This window comes from Cololabis saira, chromosome 6 (assembly GCF_033807715.1).
Source record: "Cololabis saira isolate AMF1-May2022 chromosome 6, fColSai1.1, whole genome shotgun sequence".
In the NCBI taxonomy this organism is placed as follows: Eukaryota; Metazoa; Chordata; class Actinopteri; order Beloniformes; family Belonidae; genus Cololabis; species Cololabis saira.
In genome coordinates, this window is record NC_084592.1 from 46581957 (window position 1) to 46593164 (window position 11208).

Here is an 11208-nt window from a genome sequence, read left to right on the forward strand (position 1 = left end):
TCGAGAACCATGGCCTCGGTCTTGGAGGTGCTGATTCTCATCCCTGCCGCGTCGCACTCGGCCGCAAACCGCCCCAGCACATGCTGGAGGTCCCGGTCTGATGAAGCCAACAGGACAACATCATCTGCAAAAAGCAGAGATGAAATCCTGAGGTTCCCAAACCGGATACCCTCCGGCCCCTGGCTGCGCCTAGAAATCCTGTCCATAAAAATTATGAACAGGACCGGTGACAAAGGGCAGCCCTGCCGGAGTCCAACATGCACCGGGAACAAGTCTGACTTACTGCCGGCAATGCGAACCAGACTCCTGCTTCGATCATACAGAGACCGGACAGCCCTTAGTAGAGGGCCCCGGACTCCATACTCACTCAGCACCCCCCACAGAATGGCACGAGGGACACGGTCAAATGCCTTCTCCAGATCCACAAAACACATGTAGACTGGTTGGGCAAATTCCCATGAACCCTCGAGCACCCTGCGGAGGGTATAGAGCTGGTCCAGTGTTCCACGACCGGGACGAAAACCGCATTGTTCCTCCTGAATCCGAGGTTCGACTATCGGCCGTAATCTCCTCTCCAGTACCCTGGCGTAGACTTTCCCCGGGAGGCTGAGAAGTGTGATCCCCCTGTAGTTGGAACACACTCTCCGGTCCCCCTTTTTAAACAGAGGGACCACCACCCCGGTTTGCCACCCCAGCGGTACTGTCCCCTTCCTCCATGCAATGTCGCAGAGGCGTGTCAGCCACGACAGCCCTACGACATCCAGAGACTTGAGGTACTCAGGGCGAATCTCATCCACCCCCGGTGCCCTGCCACCGAGGAGCTTACGAACCACCTCGGTGACCTCGGCTTGGGTGATGGATGAGCACGCCTCCGAGCCCCAACCCTCTGCTTCCTCAGTGGAAGGCATGTCAGTCGGGTTAAGGAGATCCTCAAAGTATTCCTTCCACCGTCCGACAATGTCCCCAGTCGAGGTCAACAGCTCCCCACCAGCACCATAAATGGTGCCGGCAGAGTACTGCTTCCCCCTTCTGAGGCGCCGAACGGTCCTCCAGAATTTCCTCGAGGCCGACCGAAAGTCCTCCTCCATGGCCTCCCCGAACTCCTCCCAGACCCGAGTTTTTGCCTCCAAGACTGCCCGAGCCGCGGCCCGCTTGGCCTGCCGGTACCTATCTACTGCGTCAGGAGTCCCACCGGCCAACATAGCCCGGTAGGACTCCTTCTTCAGTCTGACGGCATCCTGTACTTCCGGTGTCCACCACCGGGTTCTAGGATTGCCGCCACGACAGGCACCGGAGACCTTGCGTCCACAGCTTCGAGCCGCCGCGTTGACAATGGAGGCGGAGAACATGGTCCACTCGGACTCGATGTCCCCCGCCCCCCCCGGGATCCGAGAGAAGCTCTCCCGGAGGTGGGAGTTGAAGATGTCCCTGACAGAGGGCTCAGCCAGACGTTCCCAACAGACCCTCACAATCCGTTTGGGTCTGCCCGGTCTGTCCAACCTCCTCCTCCGCCAGCGCATCCAACTCACCACCAGGTGGTGATCAGTTGACAGCTCAGCCCCTCTCTTCACCCGAGTGTCCAAGACATGCGGCCGAAGGTCAGATGAAACGACAACAAAGTCGATCATTGACCTCCGGCCTAGGGTGTCCTGGTGCCACGTGCACTGATGGACACCCTTATGCTTGAACATGGTGTTCGTGATGGACAAACTGCGACTCGCACAGAAGTCCAACAACAAAACACCACTCGGGTTCAGATCGGGGAGGCCGTTCCTCCCAATCACGCCTCTCCAGGTATCACTGTCATTGCCCACGTGAGCGTTGAAGTCCCCCAGTAGAACAATGGAGTCCCCAGTTGGAGCACTATCAAGTACTCCTCCCAGGGACTCCAAGAAGGCCGGGTACTCCCCACTGCTGTTCGGCCCGTAGGCACAAACAACAGTGAGAGACCTATCCCCGACCCGAAGGCGCAGGGAAGCGACCCTCTCGTTCACCGGGGTGAACTCCAACACATGGCGGCTGAGCTGGGGGGCTATAACCAAGCCCACACCAGCCCGCCGCCTCTCACCCTGGGCAACTCCAGAGTAGTGGAGGGTCCAGCCCCCTTCAAGGAGCTGGGTTCCAGAGCCCAAGCTATGTGTGGAGGTGAGCCCGACTATCTCTAGCCGGTATCTCTCAACCTCACGCACAAGCTCCGGCTCCTTCCCCCCCAGCGAGGTGACATTCCATGTCCCCACTGTGAGGGTTGATGTCCAGGGATTGGGTCGTCGAGGCACCCCGCCACGACTGCTACCCAGCCCACAATGCACCGGCCTGCCATGGTCCTTCCTGCGGGTGGTGGGCCTACTGGAAGGCGGACCCGCGTCGCCGTTTCGGGCTGAGCCCGGCCGGGTCCCACGGGCAAAGACCCGGCCACCAGGCGCTCGCCTACGAGCCCCAACCCCAGGCCTGGCTCCAGGGCGGGGCCCCGGTGACGCCGATCCGGGCGACGTAACGGTCCTTGATATCTTTTTCATCATGGTAGGCTTGTGAACCGCTCTTAGTCTGGCCCGTCACCCAGGACCTGTTTGCCATGGGAGTCCCTACCAGGGGCGAAAGTGCCCCCGACAACATAGCTCCTAGGATCACTCGGGCACACAAACCCCTCCACCACAGTAAGGTGGCGGTTCAAGGAGGGGCATTTGAAAAATAAAATCTATTTTATTTTTTATGGCAGTCCTTCTTTAATCTAATAAGAGAAAAAAAATATTATGTGTAATTCAAGTTACACATGTTAAGTGGCAAATATTTTTGAAATGTACTTTGTTTAATTTAACAGTTAGATACAGATGTTGATACAACTACTGTATGAGGTTACTTGAATATATATACATATACGTATATATATAATATATATTGTGATGTTCTGGACCTTCGCTTGAGTAAATTTTCTCTAACTGGACCTCTTAAAGTTTTAGTTGAATACCCCTGTCATAGACCGACACTTTTTCGTAAGTATGGATACATTTTCCTCAAGAACCTACAAAATTAAGTGTGGGGTACCCCAAGGCTCGATTTTAGGCCCAATACTTTTTAATTTATATCTGATTCCGCTTGGGGACGTCATCAGGAGGCACGGCATCAATTTTCATAGTTATGCTGACGATACACAGCTGTATATCACCATGTCTCCCAAAGACACAAAACCAATTGATACTCCTCATCGTAGTAGCGTAAGCTGAAGCAATACTGAATCATCAATAGATCAATGAGTTGCAAACTGATGTGCAGTAAATTAAAAAATGTTGCTGTGTGTCATTGACTTGTTGCCATGTTTGAGAGCAGAATCTTTTATGTGCACAAACACTGTAAAACTTCGACTCTTCATGCTCTGGTGCAGTGTTTTGATGCAGAATGTCTGGCCTCCTTTTCCAAAAACTCAGGAAATGATAAAGGTTAAATTTAAACGTGGGACCTGCTATAAAGAGAAGGTGCACCTGCTAACATCAGTACGCCGCAGCGCCGCAGCGCCGCCGCAAGGCAGGGATGAGGCCCGTGGGGGGAGGCAGGAAAGGTGGGTGAGGAAGTGGTGATTTTCATCTGCGTTACTCCCACTCACAAGTCACATGTGGGTTTGAAACAGAAGTGGAGGATCTGAAGCTCGTGCTCGCGCTAGGAAGACTGCAGGATCAATGTTTGTGATAGTGCAAAAGGGCAAAAGGGCAGAATTGTGTCATAGTTCCTCCTACTTGCTCTCTCTGTTTTGCTGCAACACTGGACCCCGTGATGGAAAATTCAGCCTCGGCTACTTGATTAAACCAAAAAACAGAGATTAACACTGACCTTAAAGATGTTTTTGTCTCCTAGAGTCGTAAGAATGAATCATCCTTTGTGCCTTAAAATCATGATTCTTCTCTGTTTCATTGACTGTGTTTCCAGCATCAATAACCCTTTTAAAACCGGAATATCAGCAATAACCCGGTTTTGCACGGCCATGTAAACACCAATAACCCCTTTGAATAACCGGAATTTGCTCATATTCAGGTTTTTAAAAACCAGAATATGAGCCCTGGGTTACTCCTTTTAAAACCTGAATATTGGGTCATGTAAACACCAAACGGAATATCCCCATCAAACGGAACAGGAATTTGTTTTCTGCACATGCTCTGTTCACAAGGAATCCTGGTCTTTTGAGTCCAGGAAGTTCTTATAAACACGGAGAAACCAAGACCAGGAGGAGACTAATCACTTCATAAATGTAATGAAGGATATGAACATTTCTGCATTTGTAGACGGTAGAAAGTACCGGGATAGAAGATTTACAAGAAGGTGAGAGAAAGGTTGCGTGAAGCAGCATTTGTACACTGCAAAAACTCAAAATCTTAACAAGAATATTTGTCTTATTTCTAGTTAAAATGTCTCATTTTTAGTAAATAAAAATCTCATTACACTTAAAACAAGACTCATCACTGGAAAAAACAACAATTTTCACCTGTTTCAAGTAGATTTTCACTTAAAATAAGTAGAAAAATCTGCCAGTGGAACAAGATTTTTTTGCTTGTAATAAGAAGATAAATCTTGTCCCACTGGCAGATTTTTCTACTTATTTTAAATGAAAATTTACTTGAAACAGGTGAAAATTGTCAAATAACAAGTTATTTTTCTGGTAATGACTCTTGTTTTAAGTGAGATTTTTTGACTAAAAATTTGACATTTTAACTAGAAATAAGTGAGTTTTTGCAGTGTACAAACACCAGACCAGATCAAGTTCCGCTGGAAGACGCTGAAAAAGGCGACTTCTACTGGGATGTTGATTTTCCTCCGTGCTGCTGTTGTTGTTGTTGTTTTGAATTTGGATACAGGAAGAAGAAGCAGAAATGAGGGGAATTGCTTCATGACGTTCTCCATGCGTCACTGGTTTGATCCAGATATCCCAAATGATTAATCACCCTACAATCATGGAATTGATTAACTGGTTTCTCAGCACAATTGACCAACTTTTTGCGATGAGAAGTCAGGGGGTAAGGGAGCCCTCTTAGCCCGATGGGACATTTTTTGCCGGATACATTATGGATTCCTGGAAACATTGGAAACCGTTGTGTTTGGCGATTCTGTCTGTCGAGGACGTTGAAGATGCTTCATAATTGGATTTATGATAGCAGGATTTCTCTTGATCGGAGGAGGGGGATTCCTGGCCTATCGACAAACGCGTAAGTCGTCGACAGCTGTTTTGGCTCTTTCCGAGCTGCCGGACGTTGCTGAAGGAATGAGCACAGGGATCAACACTCAAACTTTAACGCTGGGAGAGCAAAGCCGCAAGCTGGATGTGATTCTCGAACAGAATCGCAGGCTGGCGGCGGTCTTTGAGCTCATTGGCAAGATGGATAAGACCTTGGAGAAGTTGGAAGCTCGGCTTGGCGGGAATTGATCACAAATTCGTCTGTTTGGAGTCGCCATTGAGGAACCAGAGACTTAACGGCAGACGGAAAATTACTGGAGTCTGCCTGTTTCCTTTCTTTCAATACAATTGTTGATTCTATAATCTGACCTTGACAGGGCAGCTTGACCCGCTGCTCCAGTCACAATCTCCCTGGTGGAATGTAAACAAGTGGCTCTGCCCCCACTAACCCTCCCCCTCTCTCAGAAAACATCTGTGGACTTGTTTTCAGAACTGTACCGAGCCGCCTGATAACATCAAGGACAATGGCTGAGGAGCAGCTCTGGGGCAAAGTTTTCACAGACTTACCGCTCACACACACACACTTACTGATAACCACACCCCCTCATCTTCACCTTCCCTGGCTCCCCTCTTATCAGCCCCCCTGACACGGACGTCGGGTTCGAGAGCCACGCTGCCGCGGCCCTCACTTGGATGAACTGTGCCGGGATCCCCCATACCCATGCAAGTTATGATGTTGTTTTGTTGTGTGTATGTTTGTTTTTCTGTGCTGAGGTGTTTTTTTGCACCTTGACACTAGGTATTAATACACAGTGTGAAGATGCCTTTTTTCTTTCCTCCTCCATCCCAGCGTCATCCTTCCTCTAAAAAATGGCGTCCGTATTAACGGTGCCATCGGTGTGAACCGGAGTCAAGTTCTCTCGTCTGATTTATGTCTGATTTGGCAATAAAGCTTTTTCTGATTCTGATTCTGACCATGTATACAGGGATAACCCTGTTAGCTCACGCATGGAAACACATTATTCCCAATGTTTCAGTAACCGGAATATTGACCGTAACCCCAATTTTGACTGCATGGAGACGTAGTCACTGTCATTCTGCATTTGAAATCATCTACATCTACATCTACTGAAATCTGGATCATCTCTCAGGTCTTATTCTTAGTAACTTAGACACTCAGTTTCAGTCGAGTTATTCACCTGGTTGGAAAGAACCTGTTAAAGAGCATTTGATGGGTCATTTCCACAACTCTTCCTCACAAAAAGAAAACGAGAGCTGTTGTTGTATGAATAACTAAAATCCTCTAGAGAAGCTTCACCAACACCTAATCACACAAACAGCCCTTTGAGACTCACACTGCTGCTGTTACATGACACTACTGTTACTACACAATACACATTATTTTATTTCTACAACAAATAGCATAATAGAACAGGCAAATTTTACATTTCCTAAATTACAGGAAGGAAAAAGAAATTAAATACATGTTCATGGACAGGTCATACTGTACATATGGAAGAGTATTAGGGCCAGGCAGGAGAAAAATAAAAATAATATTTTAGAGGAGGAAGAGTTTTTTTTCATTATGCACCTCGAGAAAAAAGTCAAAATGTTGAGAAAAAAGTCAAAAGCCCCACAATACGGTTTGACGTACATGCACGAAAATCGGTACACACCTGTATCATGTCACAACTTTAAAAAAGTCTCTTGGCTCCATGGCCGAAACCCAACAGGAAGTCGGCCATTTTGAATTAATCATGTAATTTTGGCGCAATTTATGCCATTCCTCCGGCCGTTTCTTCACCCGAACCGTAACATATACATCAAAATGTGCGTCTCCATCCTGCGACGATGCACATTACTTTTCTCAGTCAAAAGCGTTACCGTAGCAAAGATAGACGCCAAAAGCGCCCCCCTTCATCTGATTGGTCCATATTTGATAGTTCCTACTTTCTGCCATAACTTGTGAATGGTTTAATATAAAGACTCGTGGGTGGTGTCATCAGACTCGGTTTTGAGTACTTGACCATAATTGGTGCAAATTAGCCCCGCCCCTTCATCTGATTGGTCGATATTTGATAGTTCCTACTTTCTGCCATAACTTTTGAATGGTTTGACATAAAGAGTCATGGGTGGTGTCATCGGACTTAGTTTTGAGTCCTTGACCTTTATTGGTGAAAATTGCACGCACGAGGGCCCGTTCATCGCTGCTTGCAGCTTTAATTCTTGAAATTGTATTTTAACATTATTCTCGACATTTCGACTTTTTTCTCGACACTTTGACACGAAATGCACAATATAAAAAAAAATCCTGCATGGCCCTGATTCTCTGTGTACATGCAAACTCTGGCATGACAGAAACACTTCTGTGAACCAGATACATGTTTTAAAGTAGGTCTCCGTGGCGATGCTCTGGTTGGATGTGTGGGACGATGCGGATGCTGCTGCCGCCGATGCCAGCGTGGTTTCTCTCAGGTGTTGCTGCTGCTATTCTCGGCCGTCATTTTGGAGGCGGCGCCAGACGTACGGAGATAGTCCTTGAACAGACTCATCACTCGCTTCTTGTACGTCTTTATGGCAAAGAAGTAGATGACCGGGTCCAGGCAGCAGTTGAAGTTCATTAACGAAACCGTAATCTGCAGAGTGACGAGGGATTAAAAAAGACGTAAACTGATGGTGGAACATTTGAGGCCACGTTTACACATAGCCGGGTATTTACAAAAACGGATATTTCCCCCTCTACGTTTTGAAAAATCCCATCATTTCCAGGAACCTGCATAAATATCTGCTAAGGTGCTATGAGCAGCCAAACCTACAGGGGGCAGTGTAACGAGAAGATAAAGTCATGCTAGCCAATCAGAATCCTGGAAAAAATGTAAACGAACGACCAAAACGCATGAAAACACCACTGTTTTTCCTACGAGTAAACGGGGCCTTAATTTGGACTGAAACTACGAGTTCATACCTGTAGCGACATCTTAAAGGCTCTCAGCTCGTCGCAGCTCGGCTGGCCGTTCATCTTCCTGAACATGAACTGCATCATGTTGACGTGGTAGGGGCTGAAGCAGACGACGAAGGTGAGGAGGATGAGGAGGATGATGAGGTTGGCCCGGTGGTTCCTCCTGGTCCTCCCCGTCACCGAGCTGTGCTTGGCCGCGGCGCGGAGCTTCAGGTTGACCTTGGCGTAGCAGCCCACGATGACGGCGAGCGGGCAGCAGAAGGAGACGACGCAGGCCAGGACCAGGAAGACGGGAGTGGAGCGGGAGCCCTCCAGGTTGAAGTACTCCATGCACGTTCGTTTCCCCCGCCGCTCGTGCAGCGTGCCGCGGAACAGCAGAGGAGCCGTCTCCGCCAACACCAACGCCCAGACCAGGAAACAGACTCGGCGGACGACCTTGACGCTGCGCCAGCTCTGCAGCCGGTGCGGGTGAACCATGGCCAGGTAGCGGTCCAGGCTGATGCACGTCATGAAGCCGATACCTGCCGGAAACACAGATTATAGAAAACCACAAGGTCATATTCCATTGTAAATCTGTGTAAATCATATACCGTATTTTCTGAACTATAAGTCGCACCTGCATATAAGCCGCATCTGCTCTATTTTTAAAAAAATAATTAAAAAAAGATATACAAGCCGCATCCGCTCTATTTAAAAAAAAAAGATATGCAAGCCACAGATATTTATGTTGTTAGATTAGATATTTACTACATGTACAGAACAATTTTGAACTGTAAATGATGTACATGTACAGGGCTGTCTCAGAAAATTAGAATATTGTGATTTTTTGTAATGCAATTACAAAAACAAAAATTTCATACATTCTGGATTCATTACAAATCAACTGAAATATTGCAAGCCTTTTATTATTTTAATATTGCTGATCATGGCTTACAGATTAAGAAAACTCAAATATCCTATCTAAAAAAATTAGAATATTCTGGGAATTTTGATCTTAAACTGTAAGCCATAATCAGCAATATTAAAATAATAAAAGGCTTGCAATATTTCAGTTGATTTGTAATGAATCCAGAATGTATGACATTTTTGTTTTTTTTAATTGCATTACAGAAAATAAAGAACTTTATCACAATATTCTAATTTTCTGAGACAGTCCTGTAAATCATATACCGGTAATCACATCTCATCTGTTCATAATATATGTTATCATTCATTCATGTCTGACCTGCACCTTATAACAACAGTTACAGTTACACGATCGTAATTATTTTCAGTGTAATCTAAAATAAAAATGTATTATACTACAGAATTCCAGTGTGCCCCACGATATGTATATTAGGTCACCTGGGAGATATTCAAATGGAATCTAACCGGATACACCTGGTTCTCACTTGCTTATGTATCGCAAAGAAAACCATTCTAGTGAATTGGAAACAAAAGTCCAGCTTATGTACTGTATTAACCACTTTAGGAATCTTCTATCAGATCATATTAGTAGTGAAATAATGTCTGCCTCCACTCCCCCGTCAACTTGGATGGCCGGTGGGGGAGCGTGGGCGTCCTTCCAGGGCCGGCTCCGCTGGTCCTGCCTCCTGGCTTCGGCCTCCGCTCCTCCTCCTGCCCCCCCTACAGTACACGATTCATACGCACATAGGCGAAGGGGCGGGGGGTCCGGGGCGTGGGGGGCATTGTCCCGCGTGGCCCGGCACTCCCCGCCTCACGGTTTTAATAACACTGTAGACACTGCACATCCAACATTTAATAAATACATTTAACTGGAGGGGGGGGATCATTGTCAGTATGATACTCTGACCTCCCCCTCCCTGTTTTTATTGCATTAATTACATACACTCAACACCAGGGTCGGGAGTGGGGAATGAGATTTTTTGACTAAAAATGAGACATTTTAACTAAGAAATAAGACAAATATTCCTGGTAAGATTTTGAGTTTTTGCAGTGTAAAATCGGCAGCTGTTTTATTACCTGCATAGGTGTTTGCAAAGAAGAGCAGCGTGGTGGTCCTGCACAGAAAGTCCCCGAAGGGCCAGTCGAAGTGACGGACGTAGTAAATAATTCTCCCGGGCAGCGCCAGCGTGAACAAGGTGTCGGACAACGCCAGGTTGACCAGGTAGACGGACGTGGAGTTGAACTTCTGCTTCCTCTGGCAGATGACGTAGAGAACCAGAGAGTTTCCGCAGACGCTGATGACGAACACCAGCGAGTAGAAGATGGGGAAGAGGACCACGGCGGCTCTCTGGTACACGAACACGTCACAGCTGCTCCGGTTCTGGGAACTTTCAGTCAAGTTGGCTGTGAAATCTTCAAACGCCATCCTAACCTGTCATGTTGGTAAAAGAACATATTAGGGTTGTCCCGATCAGGATTTTTTAACTCCCGATGCAATCCCGATCACTTGAGTTTGAGTTTCTGCCGATCCCGATTTTTCCCGATCCGATCACTTTCTTTGGCTCCCGATACATTTCCGATACTTTTTCCCGATCAGATACATTTTGGCAATGAATTAAGTAAAAAAGTAATGTAAAAAAAAGTAAAATAAATGTATTGTCCATTCTCTCCAACATGGACATATTTTTTTTTTCACTGACAGCATCATTGGATCAAAACAAAGCTTATCATACGGTGGCCGAGACCCGCCATTGCTGAAAATTAAAGAAACACTTCAAATATAAAGAAACGCAGCTGCAAATAAAATAAAAACAACGCAAATAAAAAAGCCACAACGGAAGTGAATTACCGGGCACTATTTTTGCTGATGCACCGGTGTTTTTTACGTGAGAGGAGAAGAAGAAGACAAAGAGGACGTAAGTGAAAAGGAAGAAATATGAAGAGCGAGGAATAAGAAGAACAACGAACGAGAAAATACGTGAAAAGGTTAGTGTTCAACGTCTCTACGAGTAATTTTTAATGTGCAATGTGGAGTCAACTGTTCGGTCTCTCTCTACATCCTGTGTGTCTGTCCATTGAGCTGTTACGCCGAGAGCGCCCCTTGCAGGTTTGGTAACTGGTTATGAAGTGTTTTTCTTTTGAAGATGTTTCTTGTTTTATATCGTTTTTGTGCTTTGCATCATTT

At 46.6% G+C, this 11208-nt stretch overlaps 1 protein-coding gene across 1 annotated transcript; it reads right to left on the reverse strand.

Moving 5' to 3' along the window:
* Positions 1 to 7629: 7629 nt before the first annotated feature.
* On the reverse strand, positions 7630 to 10449 carry si:ch211-184m13.4 (uncharacterized protein LOC798560 homolog). The gene is made up of 3 exons (XM_061724659.1): positions 10101 to 10449; positions 8124 to 8638; positions 7630 to 7794 (listed from the first exon to the last, which is right to left on the reverse strand). The coding sequence occupies exons 1-3, from the start codon at positions 10447 to 10449 to the stop codon at positions 7630 to 7632; spliced, it is 1029 nt and encodes a 342-aa protein (XP_061580643.1).
* Between the last annotated feature and the right edge of the window lie 759 nt (positions 10450 to 11208).

Coding starts and splice junctions, on each gene's coding strand:
- si:ch211-184m13.4 (XM_061724659.1), bottom strand. CDS start 10,449: ATGGCGTTTGAAGATTTCACAGCCAACTTGACTGAAAGTTCCCAGAAC. Junction 8,639..10,100: donor CTTTGCAAACACCTATGCAG/GTAATAAAACAG, acceptor TGTTTCCGGCAG/GTATCGGCTTCATGACGTGC. Junction 7,795..8,123: donor CCTTTAAGATGTCGCTACAG/GTATGAACTCGT, acceptor GTCACTCTGCAG/ATTACGGTTTCGTTAATGAA.